We start from the raw sequence: 20,190 nt of genomic DNA, 5'->3' as shown, positions 1-20,190 counted from the left end.
TTATTCTGTGGCGCCCTCAGCTGGTCAGAGAGGGTATTACACCATCGATGCACTGGTGAGTAGGGAGGGAGACTTTGTATTCAATCCTGGCAGAGACTGGAAGCCGATAACAAGAATGAAGAATGGGTGTGATGTGTTCATACTTTCACATTCTCATCAGGATCCTTGCAGCCCTGTTCTGAACATACTGTAGTCTCTGAAGACTCTTGGGGATCCCAATGAGAAGAAGTGCATTTTAACCCTGCACCAGCTTTTAACCCTCCTGTCGTCCTCCCGGGTCAAATTGACCCCATCTGTTTTGACTGTTCCTTCTTTCCTTCCTTCCTCCCTCTTTCTTTAATATTTATTTTGTTCTTCCCCTCCTTTTCTCTTTCTTTGTTCCCCCCTCCTTCCATACTTCTTTCCATACTTCTTTCTTCACTTCCTCCTTTCCTTCCTTCCCCCTTTCCTTCCTTCTCTCCTTACTCATTTCCTTCCTTCCTTCCTTCCTTGACCTGAGGACAACACCAGGGTTAAGCATTAGTTTGGCAATATTTCCGAGATGATGAAAGGAGATCGTGCAGAGATGTTTGATATGGGCTTCAAACGGTGAGTTAAGGGTCAAATTGAATTGACTTTATTGTCCATCTTAACCCTTTTGTAGTTCACACCAAGAAAGTGCTATTTAAAAAATAATTTATTTACTTTTCCTACTTCATTGAGGCCGTAACATAACAACATAAAACATGGATTATTTATTTCTCATTGAGCCTAAATGTGATGTTTTACAGACCTCTACAGCCCTCATTCACACCTCAATTGTTCTAAACTTATTAAAAACATGTTAGAGACTCATTCTGTTCATGTACAAGATGAAAAAATGAAACTCAACTTCAAAAATGTCTCCAGCAGGATCTCTGATGTCAGCAGTGATTTGTGTTATTCTTCGTTTATACACTAAAGCACAACCTGTATCTATAGCAACCATAGAACAACCTGTATCTATAGCAACCATAGAACAACCTGTGTCTATAGCAACCATAACACAACCTGTATATATAGCAACCATAACACAACCTGTATCTATAGCAACCATAGAACAACCTGTATCTATAGCAACCATAACACAACCTGTATCTATAGCAACCATAGAACAACCTGTATCTATAGCAACCATAGAACAACCTGTGTCTATAGCAACCATAACACAACCTGTATCTATAGCAACCATAGAACAACCTACATCTATAGCAACCATAACACAATCTGATGGTCTGTCTGTTCATTACATACCTCATGCAAGATTGACCTGAAAGTTAAATGGGTTCAATCAGGAAGTCAGACTCACCTTTATTCAAGGGCCACAAACAGCTCAATTTGATCAGATGAGGGCCAGATCATTAAAAAGACGGAAGAAAAAAGGGATGGATAAAAGAAGGAAGGAAAGAAAAGGGAGGTAGGAAGGACAGAAAGAAGAATGGACAAAAGGGAAGGAAGGAAGCAAGGAAGGAAAGTTTGCCCAAAAAGTTAAATACATTTATCCTAGCTTTTCACCAGATATGACACTAGTGGAGTTACTACTACTTACATTTATCAGAAAAATAGTCGATTGTATAGTCATTAACTATACTACTACTTATAAATGTGTTTCTGCATCAGTGCAGTTAAACTATAATATCTGTGTATAACTGTGTATAAGTGTAGTAATGAACAACAGGATCTCTCTCAGAGTTGGTGGTTGGCTCTTAAAAGAGCCTTTGTGTTTAAGGAGCAGGATGATGTTTAACCTCCGAAGCCGTACAGAGTGCGGCCCTGCCTCTTCAGGGCATAAACCACGTCCATGGCGGTCACGGTCTTCCTCTTGGCGTGCTCGGTGTAGGTGACTGCGTCCCGGATCACGTTCTCCAGGAAAACCTTGAGCACACCGCGGGTCTCCTCGTAGATCAGACCGGAGATACGCTTCACTCCGCCGCGGCGAGCCAGACGGCGGATGGCGGGTTTGGTGATTCCCTGGATGTTATCACGGAGGACTTTACGGTGACGCTTAGCGCCTCCTTTACCGAGTCCTTTCCCGCCTTTGCCTCTTCCACTCATCGTGTTTTACAGTTAAACAGTTAAAGAAACAATGATCCGCAACAGGCAGAGCTGCTCATTTAAACACAGTCTGCGGACCTAAGAGAGGACACCAAGATTCCACGGAAGGTGACGTCACACTCTTTCACTGTCTCACTGTTTGTTTCTCCTCCATTTTTCTGTCTTTTTATGTGATATTTATGTCATTTTTTTGTAGTTATTATGTGAATATCATCAGATAAGATCAGATATTTCTTTATTAGTCCCACACTATTACAGCAGCAAGTGGACAGTAAAATATAGAAGAGCATCAATAAGAAAGAATAATAAATAAGTTCCAAAAACAATAACAATAGTAGAAATATATAAAAAATATAGTAATAATTGTCATTATATACATTTACATCACAACAGTAGTATTGGTATTTAGTGGTAATATACCAGAGATTATATTGTTATTTATGATAAATGATATTACTTGTTCTTTAGCTGTCAGTGTGGATCTCTTTATATTGATAGTAAATCATTATAGTACCAATAGTAAATATATATAGTTTTTACTTCAATTTGTTTGTACACATGTTTGAAAAGTTTTACAGGCGTTATATAACATTTAGCTGGTTTGGTGTGAGGGTTTTGTGGGTAGTTTTGCAAAAAATAACAAACAAAAAATAGCCTATAGTTTCAAAGAAAAGTTGATGCATATTTGACACAAAGTGAATGTGAATTCAGGTAAAGTTTGTAGCTCTATTATCTTGGTTTAAACAAAAAAAAAGATGGATTTATGTCTCAAACCATCACGATTGTATAAATATGTATACATCATTAGTGGGAAATAGTCTTTAGCTCAAATCTGACGGCTTGTTATTGGCTCAACATGTCATTGGGAACCATAACTTCTATTTCTACCTAAACCAGCTTTATCATCGTTATATATGTAAGTAATTCAGACTAAGAGCTTTCAGGTTACACAACCTATAAACTGAATTTACATTATAGAAAATTAAATCTGTCATCTCCACTAGAACTTGCATGCACATTTCTGTGTAAAGCTTAAGATATTTCCTACCGTATAACATACTGAAAATAAATGGAAAGTCACAGGCCTTTTTACGTGTGTTTGTTCTTGTCATTTATGGTCACTTTTTAAATGTAGTCTATTTTAAAGACTGAAGTTTTGTTGCTGATTCATAGTTGAGCTGCAGCCTGAAACGTTTCATTTAATGTTTAACCCTTAGTAGGTCTGCTCAGCTGTAGAGGGAATGTTGTGATATGTCTGGTCAAAAACTAAACCTATTTAACCAAAACATATTGGGCTTCTTTACCACATAATGCATGAAAAAAAAAAAAACTGAATCAGGCTGTGGTTGCTAGATACAGGTCATGTTAGTGCAACCAATGAAGAAACAAAACCAAACACTGCCAACATGCGATCCTGTTTGGAGACATTCTTGAGGTTTTATTATTGTTAGATTTTCTTCTTTTTGTCCACTGAGGATTGACCTTCATGGCAATCCTCAATCATTTAGATGCCTGTAAAAATTAGAATTGGTTCAAAAGTCATCATCATGGCCCCAAACAGAAAGGAAAAACAAATATTTGAATACAATTGTCTTGGTGACCAACAAATGGTTATGGCAAACAATAGTAACTTCCACAAACACGATCTAATTTGAATAGAAACAGTACTGGATCTTGCTCTTTAAGGTAAATGTGTGTGGCTCTTAAAAGAGCCGTTGTGTTGTTGACGGAACCGGGCCTTGGGTTTACTTCTTGGCGGGTTTCTCGGTCTTCTTGGGCAGCAGCACCGCCTGGATGTTGGGCAGCACTCCTCCCTGAGCGATGGTCACTCCTCCCAGCAGCTTGTTGAGCTCCTCGTCGTTGCGGACAGCCAGCTGCAGATGGCGGGGGATGATCCTGGTCTTCTTGTTGTCTCTGGCAGCGTTTCCAGCCAGCTCCAGGATCTCAGCGGTCAGGTACTCCAGCACCGCCGCCAGGTAGACGGGAGCTCCGGCACCGACACGCTGGGCATAGTTTCCCTTCCTCAGATGCCTGTGAACACGGCCAACTGGGAACTGGAGTCCAGCCCTGGAGGAGCGGGTCTTTGCCTTGGCTCTGACCTTACCTGCACCTTTACCACGTCCAGACATGTTGTTTGTTTAATCTTCGAGTGAAACAGAAAGAATGACAAATAGCTGTGAACACCAGCTTTATATACGGAGCTGCTGCGCGCTCATTGGTCAGACGTTAAGAGAATCCTCCAATCAGAAGAGAGCTCCTCTTTTCCTTCTTTTTGCTGCTTTGAGTTTTTAAACACACTTTATAAAACACAAGGATGATCGATACATACAAATACATAAATAAATACATTTAGAAAAATAAAAAGATATATATTTTCTTCTGTGTTACCATTAGCATATACTGCCATTTGCTCTATGGGATTATACATTAAATCAAATCATCCGAACAAAATGTTTAGAAGAGAAATGCTCCATGTAGATGATAGTATTTGACAAACATTATCAGTATTCCTAATATTTCAACCCCTCCCATCTAAGTTATTGTGGTGGACGAATCATTAGGAACCATTTTATATATAAAGCACTCTAGTGTACCGCCACACACTATAACCTCAATAATAAAAATACAATAATAATATCACTTTTATGACAAGATCCACAAAAAAAGAAAATGTATGAACTTCATAAAAGTAGAATTTATAGCAGAGCTGTTGTGTGGATGGCATTATATTGCACAGGTGTTCTTAATAAAGTGGCCAGTGATTGTAGTCTCATTTGTATAAATTATGCTATACAGGTTAGATCTCATGAGTTGTAACTCCACCAGGATACGTTGCCCCTATTAAGGTATAAAACATGTATATATATATATGTATATATATATATATATATATATGTTGTATCTCCTGGTGCACGTTGCATGTTTAAGGGGAGCCACAAGTGATTGTAATAAAATCTGGTTAAAAATTGTGTTTGATTCAATGACTTATGACTATTCAACTGTACCATTCTTGCTTTTTAAAATAATCTTTATTGAAATGTCATAAGTATTATAAATACGCCCTAATGCATACCCTGCTTTATCATCACATATAAAATCAGGGAGGCCAAAATGTCCCAAATGAACATCATACTGCATTGAAGAAGGCTTTAAACTAGCGATTGAGACCATAAACACATTTTGAAAACGTTTACTGAGGTTAGAAATCAAGTGAGAAGTTGGTGAATTCTCCATTGACTTGTATAGAGACGGAAGTCCTTTTGACACCAAAACGGTCGCCCCCTGGTGGCCTTTTGATAGAATGCAGTTTTAAATTACTTCCGTGTTGGCCTCATTTCAGAGGTAAAGTGCAACGTGCCAAAAAGCATTTAAAAAAAATAGGATATTTGTATGAATAATACTTCAGTTGTCTGCTGTTCACAGGCTCAGTATGTTCCAGAGAGGTGACAAGTGTTATCAAAGTTTCTTCTCCTCCAGAGGACAGAAAGTATTTGTTTAACTACGGTATCACTGTTGATTACTGTCTGTTGTATCACCATTGCACATTTTGTTTTCCATCATTTAGAACATACAACACAGATAATGAGTTGGATAATTTCTTTGTGTTTCAATGGCAGTCTTGTCATTTATAAAACAATACATGACAGAGTTGTGACAAAAATCAAAGTGCACACAAATATCTTTCAGTCTAGTCCAGACTTCCTGTGCTCTGTAACAGCCCATTAAGAGATGCTGCTGTGTCTCCATAAATAAATGAAGGGACATTGAGGGACTGACCATGCCAGTCTATTTGTAGATGCTAATTTTCAGATATATACTAATTTATAATAAGGGCCCTGCCTTTTGCCTTTTCTCCATTTTGGCAGGTCTCCTATCCAGAGAGCATTCCTAATGATTCCCCTTCTTGCTATTCTCAATCATATCAGTGTGTAACTTTCACTGGTCGTTAAGTTCACTTGTTCAAGTGCAAGTTTACATGTCATTTTCACTGTGCCTTTGCATACACAAGAGAATGACATTCTGCTTCTCAATCAGTGACCTTAGTACAAATAAAAACATCAATAGAATAATAAACATCCTACTATAATAATAATAATAAATAGGAATAAAATCAATAAAAATTAAATCAATCAAAGTATGTCTGTGCAAAGTCTCACCAGTTAAAATAGTCTGTTCTCACAAAGTGCAGGTAGTGCGTTCAGTCTTTTGACTTGAAGACCAGCTTTTTCCCCCAACTATACCAAGAGTGTTGAGATATGAAGTGATCTCAAATCTATGAAGTGATAACCTTGTAGTGATCTATGAAGTGACCCCATTTAATCAATCATACATGTCTATGGTTTACGTGCATTACAGTTTTTGTATTTTTGGGTGAGTGATAAAGGTTCTACTAAAATTAAATGTTTTAGGTCCTTTTTTAAAACTCTGTAGTCTGTGGCGCCCTCAGCTGGTCAGAGAGGGTATTACCATAGATGCACTGGTGAGTTGGGAGGGAAACTTTGTATTCAAGCATTAGTTTGGCAATATTTCTGAGATGGTGAAAGGAGATCTTGCAGAGATGTTTGATATGTGCTTAAAAAGGTGAGTTAAGGGTCAAATTGAATTTACTTTATTGTCCAACTTAACCTTTAGTAGGTCACTATAGTACTATTTAAAAAATGTCCTACCTCGTTGAGGTCATGACAGCATAAAAAATGGATTATTTATTTCTCATTGAACCTCAATGTGATGTTTTACAGACCTCTACAGACTCATTCACACCTCATTTGTTCTAAACTTTTATTAAAAACATGTTAGAGACTCATTCTGTTCATGTACAAGATGAACAAATGAAAGTCAACTTAAAAAATGTCTCCAGCAGGATCTCTGATGTCAGCAGTGATTTGTGTTATTCTTCGTTTATACACTAAAGCACAACCTGTATCTATAGCAACCATATAACAACCTGTATCTATAGCAACCATAACACAATCTGATGGTCTGTCTGTGCATTACATACCTCATGCAAGTGCTAAAGATTGACTTAAAAGTTAAATGGGTTCAATCAGGAAGTCAGACTCACCTTTATTCAAGGGACACAAACAGCTCAATTTGATCACGTGGGCCAGATCATTAAAAAGATGGAAGGAAGGAAGGAAGGAAGGAAGAAAAAAGGGATGGACAAAAAGGAAGGAAGAAGGAAAGGGAGGGGGGAGGATGGAAAAAGGAAAGGAAGGAAGAAAGGACAGAAAGATTGCCCAAAAGGCTATAGATTTAGCTTTTCACCAGATATGACAGTGTAGTTACAAACTTACTTTCTCTTTGATTGCATAGTCATTATATTAACTATACCACTACCACCTACAGTTTACTCCAAACCAGCTAAACATTATCACCTTATCAACTTTTAAACCCTTATAAATGTGTTTTTGCATCAGTGCAGTTAAACTATAATATCTGTGTACTGAGTGTAGTAATGAACAACAGGATGTCTCTCAGAGTTGGTGGTTGGCTCTTAAAAGAGCCTTTGTGTTTAAGGAGCAGGATGATGTTTAACCTCCGAAGCCGTACAGAGTGCGGCCCTGCCTCTTCAGGGCATAAACCACGTCCATGGCGGTCACGGTCTTCCTCTTGGCGTGCTCGGTGTAGGTGACTGCGTCCCGGATCACGTTCTCCAGGAAAACCTTGAGCACACCGCGGGTCTCCTCGTAGATCAGACCGGAGATACGCTTCACTCCGCCGCGGCGAGCCAGACGGCGGATGGCGGGTTTGGTGATTCCCTGGATGTTATCACGGAGGACTTTACGGTGACGCTTAGCGCCTCCTTTACCGAGTCCTTTCCCGCCTTTGCCTCTTCCACTCATCGTGTTTTACAGTTAAACAGTTAAAGAAACAATGATCCGCAACAGGCAGAGCTGCTCATTTAAACACAGTCTGCGGACGTAAGAGAGGACAAAGATTCCCTTAACCTGGTGACGTCACTGCTTCACTGTCTCACTGTTTGAGTTTCTCCTCCATTTTTCTGTCTTTTTATGTAATTTTTTGTAGTTATTATGTGAAATATCAGCAGATAAGAGCAGATATTCCTTTATTAGTCCCACACTATTACAGCAGCAAGTGGACAGTAAAATATAGAAGAGCATCAATAAGAAAGAATAAAGAATAATAAATAAGTTTGAAAAACAATAACAATAATAGAAATATATAATAAAAATATAGTAATAATTGTATTATATACATTTACATCACAACAGTAATATTGCTATTGAGTGGTAATATACCAGAGATTATATTGTTATATATTATAAATGATATAACTTGTTCTTTAGCTGTCAGTGTGGATCTCTTTATATTGATAGTAAATCAATATAATATCAATAGTAAATATTGATAGTTTTTACTTCAATTTGTTTGTACACGTTTGAAAAGTTTTGCAGGCGATATATAACATTTAGCTGGTTTGGTGTACTTCTATTTCTACCTAAACCAGCTTTATCATTGTTATATATGTAAGTAATTCAGACCAAGAGGTTTCAGGTTACACTACCTATAAACTGAATTTACAACATTATTGTAAATTAACGTTGTCATGTCCACCAGAACTTGCTCTTTAAAGAGAAATGTGGTTGGCCATTTAATTATTTTTAAGTCTCTATTGAGCATCTATTTGCAATGGTCTGATACTGTAGACAACTGACACTGAATTAATCATATCCTGTATGAAGCATCAACAATGACACATGCACATTTCTGTATAAAGCTTTTAAGATATTTCCTACCTTATAACATACTGAAAATAAATGGAAATGCACAGGCCTTTTTCCATTTGATTGTTTATTCTTGTCATTTATGGTCACTTTTTAAATATGGTCTATTTTAAAGACTGAATGAAGTTTTGTTGCTGATTCATAGTTGAGCTGCAGTCTGAAACTTTTCATTTGATGTTTAACCCTTAGTAGGTCTGCTCAGCTGTAGAGGGAATTTTGTGACATGTCTGGTCAAAACTAAACCTATTTAACCAAAACTTTATAGGCAATCTTTACCACATAATGCACAAAAGATCATGCTGTGGTTGCTAGACACAGGCCATGTTAGTGTACAACCAATGAGCAAACAAAACCAAACACTGCCAACATGAGAAATCCTGCTGGAGACATTTTTGATGTTGTAAGATTATCTTGTACTCTGAGGATTGACCTTAATGGCAATCCTCAATCATTTAGTAGAGGCATGTAAAAATTAAAACATAGGGTCAGTTCAAAAGTTGTTGTGGTAAGAAAGGCAAATATTTGAATACCATTGTCTTGGTGACCAACAAATGGTTAAGGCAAACAATAGTAACTTCCACAAACACGATCTAAGTTGAATAGAAACAGCACTGGGATCTTGCTCTTTAAGGTAAATGTGTGTGGCTCTTAAAAGAGCCTTTGTGTTGTTGACGGAACCGGGCCTTGGGTTTACTTCTTGGCGGGTTTCTCGGTCTTCTTGGGCAGCAGCACCGCCTGGATGTTGGGCAGCACTCCTCCCTGAGCGATGGTCACTCCTCCCAGCAGCTTGTTGAGCTCCTCGTCGTTGCGGACAGCCAGCTGCAGATGGCGGGGGATGATCCTGGTCTTCTTGTTGTCTCTGGCAGCGTTTCCAGCCAGCTCCAGGATCTCAGCGGTCAGGTACTCCAGCACCGCCGCCAGGTAGACGGGAGCTCCGGCACCGACACGCTGGGCATAGTTTCCCTTCCTCAGATGCCTGTGAACACGGCCAACTGGGAACTGGAGTCCAGCCCTGGAGGAGCGGGTCTTTGCCTTTGCTCTGACCTTACCTGCACCTTTACCACGTCCAGACATGTTGTTTGTTTAATCTTCGAGTGAAACAGAAAGAATGACAAATAGCTGTGAACACCAGCTATATATACGGAGCTGCTGCGCGCTCATTGGTCAGACGTTAAGAGAATCCTCCAATCAGAAAAGAGCTCGTCTTTTCCTTCTTTTTGCTGCTTTGAATATAACATCAATTTATATCATCAATTAAAACTATATTAGGTACTACTATACATTATGTACATATATTAGCCTATTATCATTAATTATAAACATGGTTGATAAACCCTTAAACAGGCAGGAGTGGAAATGAGATGTTAATTTTTTTTTAAATTACTTTTCATATACTTTGATGTTACTAGTTATCTAGTAATTTGCACCTAAGTAAACATTTACACAAATAATTTTAAAAATATTTTGTATGTTTTGGATCTCATGAGTTGTAACTCCACCAGGATACGTTGCCCTTATTAAGGCATAAAACATTTATATATTTATGTTGTATCTCCTAGTGCATGTTGCATGTTTAAGGGGAGCCACAAGTGACTGTACCTTTCTTGCTTTTTAAAATAATCTTTATTGAAATGTCATAAGTATTATAAATACGATACAACAATAATAATTACAACCATAGACTGTATATATAATGGACGTAACCTCCGTGACGTCACCCATTGGTTTGTGGACTGCTGCTTGGAAGCCAAAATGTCCCAAATGAACATCATACTGCATTGAAGGCTTTAAACTAGCGATTGAGACCATAAACACATTTTGAAAACGTTTACTGAGGTTAGAAATCAAGTGAGAAGTTGGTGAATTCTCCATTGACTTGTATAGAGACGGAAGTCCTTTTGACACCAAAACGGTCGCCCCCTGGTGGCCTTGTGATAGAATGCAGTTTTAAGTTACTTCCGCGTTGGCCTCATTCCAGAGGACCGGAGCTCCCCGCCTGTTTACAACACAAAACAAAATAATGTACATGCATTGAACAATAAAGTGCATCGTGCCAAAAAGCATTTAAAAAAAAAAAAAAAGATATTTGTATGAGTTATACTTCAGTTGTCTGCTGTTCACAGGCTCAGTATGTTCCAGAGAGGTGACAAGTATTATCAAAGTTTCTTCTCCTCCAGAGGACAGAACATTTTTGTTTAACTACGGTATCACTGTTGATTACTGTCTGTTGTATCACCATTGCACATTTTGTTTTCCATCATTTAGAACATACAACACAGATAATGAGTTGGATCATTTATTTGTGTTTCAGTGGCAGTTTTGTCATTTATAAAACAATACATGACAGAGTTGTGACAAAAATCAAAGTGCACACAAATATCTTTCAGTCTAGTCCAGACTTCCTGTGCTCTGTAACAGTCCATTAAGAGATGCTGCTGTGTCTCCATGAATAAATCAAGGGACATTTTTTGGTCGTAACATAACAACTCTGAGACAACAGCTCTCACAGGACCCTAATGCTCTCTGACTAGTTTTTACTCTTTAAATGTTTTATCACATCTGTACTTCCGTTATAATTTTTTATAAATAATTTTACTAGGCAGACCACCCCAGTCTATTTGTAGATGCTGATTTTCAGATATAAAATCACCATATACTAATTTATAATAAGGGCCCTGCCTTTTCCTTTTCTCCATTTTGGCAGGTCTCCTATCCAGAGAGCATTCCTAATGATTCCCCTTCTTGCTATTCTCAATCATATCAGTGTGTATCTTTCACTGGTCGTTAAGTTTACATGTCATTTTCACTGTGCCTTCGCATACACAAGCAAATGACATGTTGTTTCTCAATCAGTGACCTCAGTGCAAATAAAAACATCAATAGAATAATAAACATCCTACTAGAATAATAATAAATAGGAATAAAATCTATTAAAAAAAGGAATCAATCAAAGTATGTCTGTGCAAAGTCTCACTAGTTAAAATAGTCTGTGTTCTCACAAAGTGCAGGTAGTGCGTTCAGTCTCTTGACTTGACAGGTGACTAGCTGTCAAGGATGAGTGTGTGTGGTTGTGTATATGGGAGAGGGGGGACAGTCCATTAATCAGCCTTCTGTATCTTCTCCCTGATGGCAAAAGGGAGAAGATATGGTGGGAGGGTTGCAGGGACCCAAACCAGGAGGTGAAGCCGTAGGTCAGGACGCTCTCCACGGTGCCCCTGTAGAAGGTGGTGAGGTGTGTGGTGGCGAGGCCTGTTTTCCTGAGTCTGTGGAGGGAGTGGAGCCACTGCTGAACTTGTTTGAGGACTGCCGTGGTGTTGGTGGTTGAAGTCAAGTCGTCAGCAATGTGAACCCCCAAGTACTTCACACTGCTGGCCTTCTCCACAGCAGTCCCGTCGATGAGCAGTTTATTATGTTATGTAAAGGCAACAGTAATGATATTGTCATAATAAATCTACAGTTCAGTGTCAGTGCTAGATGCAGCTTAAGTAACCATAAGTTTTACAGACCAGCTTTTTCCCCCAACTATACCAAGTGTTGAGATATGAAGTGATAACCTTGTAGTGATCTATGAACTGACTACGAAGTGACCCCAAGTAAATTTAATCAAGCATACATGTCTACAGTTCACGTGCATTATAGTTTTTGTATTTCTTAAAAGTGCAGGATTTACTATAGCCTTCTGAGAGTGCATTATGTGAGTTTTAAACTGCAGAATATAAAGCTACCTGGGACAGACTGAACATCTGAATGGATAGTATACACATCTACTGTATGTGTACAGGAGGGACAACAGTCTATTCCATTTGTTATTGTAGCACCATATTAGCTTCAATTCATATGTCTGAATTTTTAGAAACATGAGTACATAGGACATGAGTTGGTGGCATTTGAAATAACGTGTGTAGTGTTATGAGAAGGTCTGATAACTAATTGTACAGCTGGGTGTATATATCCCTAAGAGTGCCATTCAGTGCTATGTGGTTTTAAACAGAGTATAAGATTACCTGTGACAGACTAAAGGTACGACTGTACCTTACATAAGATAATCAAACATAATGTGCTATACAAGTAAAGTTACCGTAGTTATATTCTGAATAGTACATGTATACTGAAAGATGCAAGCCTTACCAAAGGGAAGCAAAGTATTAACATTAAATCTAAAGTAAAGAGTTGACACACAATCTGAAAGGACATGTTGCTCTGTGAGAAAGTTGGTGGCTCTTAAAAGAGCCGTTGTGTAGCTTTATCAGCAGGTCTGAGGTCAGTTTAAGCTCTCTCCCCACGGATGCGGCGGGCCAGCTGGATGTCTTTGGGCATGATGGTGACCCTCTTGGCGTGGATGGCGCACAGGTTGGTGTCCTCGAACAGACCGACCAGGTAAGCCTCGCTGGCCTCCTGCAGAGCCATGACGGCGGAGCTCTGGAAGCGCAGGTCGGTCTTGAAGTCCTGAGCGATTTCTCTGACCAGACGCTGGAAGGGCAGCTTGCGGATCAGAAGCTCGGTGGACTTCTGGTAGCGACGGATCTCTCTGAGAGCCACGGTACCGGGCCTGTAACGATGGGGCTTCTTCACTCCTCCGGTGGCCGGGGCGCTCTTACGGGCAGCCTTGGTGGCCAGCTGCTTTCTGGGAGCTTTACCTCCGGTGGACTTACGAGCGGTCTGCTTGGTTCTTGCCATTTCTTTCTCTGTGAGTCTTCAACTTCAACAGAAACACGAATAAAAACTCCGGCCGAGCTCCGGCTTTATAAAGGAGCTGCCGGCGTAGCGGCGACGCTGATTGGTCCAGGCCGGGAGAAGCGCGCGCTGCAGCTCCTCTACTATTGGATAAGAAATTCAAATTAAGCCCCGCCCCCATGGCAGCTGCCTAAAACAAAAAAAAGCACGTTGAAGTATAATTTATCATGTTAAAAGCTTTAAATCATATATATATTTACGTTTTATACGTTCATATCAATGCTTTCACTAAAGTCCTGATTGTTATTGCAGTGTTTTTAAAATACAATTATTATTTATTTTTTTAGTTACATTATAATTCATATTTCACGTTTTATGGGTATGAATATGTATGTGGTCATGGGTATGGGTGAGATGTGCTTGGCTCGTGCGTATGCGTATTAGTGTTATGTGCATGTATTTTACTTATCCTTTTATTTCATTTTTTTTTATGCTGCATTGGACTGCTCAAACAGCGTTTCGTTGTACACTTGCAATGACAATAAAGATCTATTATATTCTATTATATTCTAAAATAGATGAATGAAAATGGCTTTGAATTCAGCACTTACTGACTTCATTCTATGTGTCTTCATTTCCTCCACTGTACTAAAACTTCTTAAAGCTATCAGAGGTACTGATTTTGTAGGAACCACAGTTTAGATAAGAAGAACTGAGGTCATAGTGGGTGATGGTGGTGTGGAGTGCATTATAGTGACTGGTGTTCCTAATTATTTTGTCCACTCCATTAACATACATGAGAGGAGCAAAATATTAGGAACATCAGTCACTATAATGCACTTCAGTACACCACTAACACTTAGTACGATCTCAGTAATAAACATAAAGTAGAATTATCACTTTCCTGACAATGTTAACATGTATAAACGTCATAAATGTAGAATTTATAGCAGAGCTGTTGTATTGGATTAAATTAGATTGCACAAGTGAACCTAGTAAAGTGGCCGGTGACTGTATATCCTAATTTATGTGTCAAATATTGTCTGTTCTCTGAATTTTTTTGGTGTATTAAAATGTATTAATATGTGATATAGTTAATACTATCTTTTACCCTAAGCAATTGTGGTCTATGGGCATGATGATCATCTGTATACCACAGGTGGACACAGTGTGCATTAAAATGTATTAATATGTGATATAGTTAGGAGAGGGAGGACTGACTGAACGGCCTGACTCAATATGGGCTACTGAATGCCTTCATTTCTTTCGAGATTAATAAAGTATTTATGTATGTATCTAATACTATCTTTTACCGTTAGCAATTGTGGTCTATGGGCATCACTATTTGCTTCAACGCCTTATTTTAGATATGATTATCCATATGTGATATTACTTAACATGAACTACCTCACCTTACTGTTTTGTCTGTTTGACACTGTCTTTTATGTGTTGTTTATTATTTACTGTTTTGTCTGTTTGACAGTCTATTGTCTGTGTTGTTTATTATTTACTGTTTTGTCTGTTATGTGTTTTGTTTATTTACTGTTTTGCTTAAATTGTACGGTGGCCTCAAGTGCCCAGAGAGGCAACTTCAAATAAAATATTATGTTCTATTATATTGTAATGTACAGAATAAAATCTGCAAAACACATCTATAGATTTAATTTGTTGTGTATAAATCATGAAAAATCAACTTTAAAGCTTTAACACTTACTTTTAGATAAGTACTATGACTATATTATTGGTAATTATACCTAAAAAGGATCATTTTATTTGTTTATGATTAAAGTTCCTATATGACTAATTGATGCAGTGAGTGAGAGATGAGCAGGAGTTGCACTTTAGGAAATGTGGGGGGCTCTTAAAAGAGCCTTTTGGGTGCTGAATGAATCTCAGCTGTTTACTTCTTTGCCTTCTTGGCTGCTGCACTCTTCTTTGCAGGAGCTTTCTTCACGGGAGTCTTCTTCACCGCCTTCGCCTTCTTCACTGGAGTTTTCTTCACGGGAGTCTTCTTCACCACTTTCTTAGCAGCAACAGCTTTCTTAGCTGGAGCCTTCTTGGGGGATTTCTTGGCCGCCACTGGTTTCTTTGCTACCGGCTTCTTCTTCTTGGCGACAACGGGCTTCTTAGCGGCAGCTGCGGGCTTCTTGGCTTTCACCGCGGCTTTCTTCTTCACCACCTTCTTGACTGGTTTCTCTGGTTTTGCCTCCTTGGCGAGCTTGAAGGAGCCGGACGCCCCGGTGCCTTTAGTTTGGGTCAGAGTGCCTTTAACCACCAGCTTAGTGACGGCGGTGTTGATCCGTTTGTTGGACTTCACCACATCGACGCCTTTAGCCGCCAAAGCCTTCTTCACCGCGGCCACTGAGAGTCCCTTCTTCTCCTTGGACTCCGCCACAGCAGCGATGATCAGGTTCGGGAGGCTTGGTCCATCCTTCTTTGGCCGGGGTGCTGCCTTCTTTTTGGGGGCTTTCGCCGCGGGCTTTGCCGGTGCAACTGCTGGAGCTTCTTCTGCCATCTTTGTTCGTGGAGTTTAACCGTTTGTGTCTCGTTCGGAGCAAGAGGCGGGACTTATAAAGCGCATGAGAACCGTGGAGAGGCAACTCACAAAGCCGCTCTGTCTGCCGACGCAAATCAGGACACACTTGTGTTTTCTCCTCCACATTTAGGAGATAAATCACATGTAAAACGCATAATTTTAAACTATCTTTTTATCACAGCAGTGAGGAAACGTTCCTCCCTTCAGTCAGAGCTAATTCTTGGCGACATAGACTGATTTATTTTACTCTGGGAAGCTTCAAACCTCGCTGATACACCATCATTTTGCACTCCACGCAACGAGTTTTCTTCACAAATCGTCTCTTAAAACGTGTTAAAATGATTTCGTGAAAATGTGAAAGTGGTGCTACAGTAAGCAGAGACGTTTGAGGACACAATAAACCTAAAACCAGAGTAGTGATGTGATTTATTCGTTTCTAATTTGACATGTTTTCGGTGGAGGTAAACACACGGTTATAGTCGTTGAGTCAGGGCGGTCATACAGACTCCATCACTGATGGATCTGATGGAAAAGACCAATGTCTCCATTAAATGTTTGACTGAACACCAACATGACTGAAATTATGATACTTAAAAGTTATCAATCCTCATTTTAAATATTACAATAACACCACATGCATTTTCTCTGTTGTACAGGGACATATGGCTGAAATTAGCTTCAGTGTGATCATTTCCACCCTGAAATAGTCCTAACTATCAACATTTTTATTTGATATTTAGTTTACATGTTATTTAAAACATTTTTTTATTAAGTCAAGCCTTTTAGCTGCACTGAGGTCATATGCTGTGTTTGTATTTCTTTCTCGGGGAACCTGAAGTGCATTGTATAGGTTGTAATATAATGTAAGTTATACACAATCGATTTCTTTAAATGCAGATGTAGATATTTTTTTAACTGTGTCATTAAACTACTTTTTATAAAATTTGGATACATTATTTTTGACTGAATATTTTTTAAGTTGTGGACTAAACAAGACATTTTAGTTTGCATCCTGGATTTTGGGAAACCATGATTGGCTAAAAAAGAGTCAGATTATAGTAAAGAAAGTGTTTCATAATTCAAATGTATTGTTTTTAGTTTAGTTTTTTTCTTTTTTCCACCTTTTTCTGACATTTTATAAACCAAATAACTAATCATTTAATCAAGAAAATAACCTACAGATGAATTGATTATGAATTGTTAGTTGCAGCTCTTCTTAATGACCTTCTTTATCAGGGGTGTCAATTCATTTTAGTTCAAGGGCCACATAAAGCCCAATTTGATCTCTAGTGCATAATAACCTACGAATAATATATAATTTATATAAAACACATTATAACTTCACTATAATAAACCATCCAGAGGTACCATGGCAAGGAATATGATATGATCATTCAAATCTGAATCACATTTCACGTCAATTACTTCAAGTTGGACGTCCAGACCATGAAAATAGGTAAGAATAGTGGTGCATTTTATTGAAAAATTGGAATTAGGCCTACTTTTCTGCAATTTTGCACACACACACACACACACACACACACACACACACACACACACACACACACACACACACACACACACACACACACACACACACACACACACACACACACACACACACCTGTTTATTTGTACAGTCATACATATCTGTCTTTTGTCTATTAGTTATTATATATAGTGGTATTATAGTGGTTATATTATATAGTGGTAGTACAATTTATAACTTTTCGTTGATTAATAATGTGTTAATACACTGTTATAGCTTTAAAGAGAAGCATTTTTGTGATCATTGTGCTGATGTTATTGTGATAAGTGGCTGATCTAATAGAGTTTCACACTTTCACCTTTTCTATTTTTACTGATTGAGGCTAATCAGACAGTTTGGTTATTGTTCCGGTTTTCCCGGTGGTGCCCCATATTAATCATTAGAAGTGATTATTCTTTAATTTCTTGTTAATAATAATAACTTAGGATAATTATTAGTCATTAATAATAACCAAACACATTCCTTTCTACTCTTACATTTATGTCACCAACATTACAGTATTCCCTCCTTAGTGGAGCTAGTTCTTACATGTTGGTGCTCAGCAGTGAGTTCATTATTTCTAGTGATTATAAATCCCTAAAATGTTAGTGTTCTCTTAGTGAGACAATTATTACCAGTTACAACAAATGGTGCTCCGTAGTGAGGCCATGAGTTCTAACAGTAAACTCAGATCTGTAGTTTTTAAATGCAGGACTAGAGATGCTTATACATGCCTTTATTTCATCTCATATTGACTACTGTAATGCACTTTTCTCCTCAATTAGTATGACTGCCCTTAACTATCTGCAGGAAATCCAAAATGTTGCTGCAAGACTCACTAGGTCATATAATCACCTTTCTGATAACTACAACATCAACATAAAAACTGAAAATGTATGAGATTTGTAAAAGTAGAATTGATGGCAGAGCTGTTGTATTGGATTGCATTAAACTGCACAGGAGCTCATAATAAAGTGTTGGGCGAGTGTGTCCTGTAAACATGAGTCACTTTCTAGTTCACTGTAAACATTACTCAACATTGACACAAACTCCACCTCAACAGTACATAGGTTTTTTAACCCTAAAGAGTAAACTGGAACATTAATATAACAGTAAAAGCTACAGCTGATTACATTCATCTGCAGAGTGCAAAAAAGACGACAGGAAACACTCACAGTCTACTTTATGACAGGACTCAAAGTCCCACGTTTCACTTCCTCTTATGCACTTCTGCTGAAATGAAAATTACATAATCATTAATCATTCCTGACGTAAAAAAAATCCACAGTGTGTCCACACAGTCATTTAAAAGTAGCTGATCAGCTTCTATTGAGCTTCATCAGTGTGAGTTAGACATATCAAGTGATATCTGACACAACACCAGTTGACTAAATTCTGTATATTGTAGATGTGTTGGAGCTGCCCATATTTGGGCATGGCTCAACCTGTGGCTTTATCTGTGTGGTTTAAAGTCCTGGAGGACTGAAACTACAGAACTGAAGGAAGCATCAGAACATAACATGTACTGATCATTCATTCACCAAGAAAATAAACCTTTTCAATACAAGACTCTCTCCACTGATATGGGCTGCATCATTAAAGTCTCTACCAGTAGTAGTAGCAGTAGTAGTAGTAGTAGTATTTACAGTGTTTTTAGCATCAGATTCCCTCTTAGTGTTTCCCTGTTGAGCTGTGCTGGAAGTATAGTAACAAAAAGACTTTGCTACTAAAAACACTGTAACGTTGAAACATAGAAGATGAAGATTTGACTCATTCATACGACTGAAGCTTCATATTAGCTTCAGATCAACTTTTAAATCCATGACTGTGGGTTTAGTCCTCCATCACTTCCATTGTAAACATTATGAAGGATCTTCTAATGGTCAGTATGAACAGGAGGAATCATTACAGGAAGAAAAACGCATTTAATGTTCATTTGGGCTCCTGAATGTTGTTTTAGAACAGATTAAAAAAATTGTGAACCCGTCCTTGATACTGATCATCGGGTCTGATTAAGAGAAAAAACTGACAAATGTTCGTACAGAAACTGTGCCTTTTTAGATTTGAAATCTTTCAAGGAGTCAAAAAAAAGCTCTTTCAAAAAAATTACACTTGTGTATAAATTATTTTGCACGTATTATAAGATTGTTTAACAGAAATTCCAATTTTGAGTAATTATAGGTTAAAGCTGACAGAGACAGATTGGGTTCTGAGATCCATCGATGACATGTTTACCAAAATAAATCAGAAACATTACAATACCAGAAAATATGTTCCTGAGTTTCAATTCCATGTTTTACAGAATGTACTAATATTAAACTTTAGGTGCATAAGTTCTCATTCATCGTTTTAAAGTGCATTTCTTTAACTTTAGGTGGAATACATTATTTCATATAGTTACATCTAATTATTTTAGAGGTAGAATCTCATATCTTTTTAACATGAATCCTTTTAAGGTCGAAGGCAAACATTCTTTAGTTTAGAGATAAGTAAAAGATTTCTACAATCCTTCCAATAACTACTTGTCCTTTATACATTCCCAAACAGCCTCAACCCACCCACACACACTCACTCACCCTCCCTTTTCATAAACTATGGAATTTTTGTCTTCTCGGAATAAATCCCCTCTCTCC

At 38.2% G+C, this 20,190-nt stretch overlaps 5 protein-coding genes across 5 annotated transcripts; all 5 read right to left on the bottom strand.

The window, feature by feature from the left end:
- Positions 1 to 1,709: 1,709 nt before the first annotated feature.
- Positions 1,710 to 2,079, bottom strand: LOC134004419 (histone H4). Its single transcript, XM_062443677.1, has one exon. The coding sequence runs from the start codon at positions 2,071 to 2,073 to the stop codon at positions 1,762 to 1,764; it is 312 nt and encodes a 103-aa protein (XP_062299661.1). The 5' UTR covers positions 2,074 to 2,079; the 3' UTR covers positions 1,710 to 1,761.
- Positions 2,080 to 3,508: 1,429 nt separating this feature from the next.
- On the bottom strand, positions 3,509 to 4,217 carry LOC134004417 (late histone H2A.L3-like). Its single transcript, XM_062443675.1, has one exon. It carries the CDS (start codon positions 4,200 to 4,202, stop codon positions 3,819 to 3,821), a length of 384 nt encoding a protein of 127 aa, XP_062299659.1. The 5' UTR covers positions 4,203 to 4,217; the 3' UTR covers positions 3,509 to 3,818.
- A 3,335-nt stretch (positions 4,218 to 7,552) lies between these two features.
- Positions 7,553 to 13,656, bottom strand: LOC134004420 (histone H3-like). The gene is made up of 2 exons (XM_062443678.1): positions 13,154 to 13,656; positions 7,553 to 7,918 (listed from the first exon to the last, which is right to left on the bottom strand). The coding sequence occupies exons 1-2, from the start codon at positions 13,494 to 13,496 to the stop codon at positions 7,605 to 7,607; spliced, it is 657 nt and encodes a 218-aa protein (XP_062299662.1). The 5' UTR covers positions 13,497 to 13,656; the 3' UTR covers positions 7,553 to 7,604.
- Positions 9,371 to 9,893, bottom strand: LOC134004418 (late histone H2A.L3-like). Its single transcript, XM_062443676.1, has one exon. The coding sequence runs from the start codon at positions 9,891 to 9,893 to the stop codon at positions 9,510 to 9,512; it is 384 nt and encodes a 127-aa protein (XP_062299660.1). The 3' UTR covers positions 9,371 to 9,509.
- Positions 13,657 to 15,093: 1,437 nt separating the features above from the next.
- LOC134004416 (histone H1-like) lies at positions 15,094 to 16,013 on the bottom strand. Its single transcript, XM_062443674.1, has one exon. It carries the CDS (start codon positions 16,006 to 16,008, stop codon positions 15,394 to 15,396), a length of 615 nt encoding a protein of 204 aa, XP_062299658.1. The 5' UTR covers positions 16,009 to 16,013; the 3' UTR covers positions 15,094 to 15,393.
- Between the last annotated feature and the right edge of the window lie 4,177 nt (positions 16,014 to 20,190).

The sequence above is a fragment of the Scomber scombrus genome, chromosome 22, assembly GCF_963691925.1.
Source record: "Scomber scombrus chromosome 22, fScoSco1.1, whole genome shotgun sequence".
NCBI classification, from domain to species: Eukaryota; Metazoa; Chordata; class Actinopteri; order Scombriformes; family Scombridae; genus Scomber; species Scomber scombrus.
Note: the sequence above shows the minus strand (reverse complement) of the source record. Positions and strands in the feature narration are given on the sequence as shown.

What these genes read in the sequence shown, in the direction of transcription:
- LOC134004417 (XM_062443675.1), bottom strand. Translation starts at nt 4,202, where the DNA reads ATGTCTGGACGTGGTAAAGGTGCAGGTAAGGTCAGAGCCAAGGCAAAG.
- LOC134004419 (XM_062443677.1), bottom strand. Translation starts at nt 2,073, where the DNA reads ATGAGTGGAAGAGGCAAAGGCGGGAAAGGACTCGGTAAAGGAGGCGCT.
- LOC134004416 (XM_062443674.1), bottom strand. Translation starts at nt 16,008, where the DNA reads ATGGCAGAAGAAGCTCCAGCAGTTGCACCGGCAAAGCCCGCGGCGAAA.
- LOC134004418 (XM_062443676.1), bottom strand. Translation starts at nt 9,893, where the DNA reads ATGTCTGGACGTGGTAAAGGTGCAGGTAAGGTCAGAGCAAAGGCAAAG.
- LOC134004420 (XM_062443678.1), bottom strand. Translation starts at nt 13,496, where the DNA reads ATGGCAAGAACCAAGCAGACCGCTCGTAAGTCCACCGGAGGTAAAGCT. An exon ending in CAACCTGTGCGCCATCCACG is followed by an intron (nt 7,919 to 13,153) that starts CCAAGAGGGTCA and finishes AACTGTAAAACA; the next exon opens with CGATGAGTGGAAGAGGCAAA.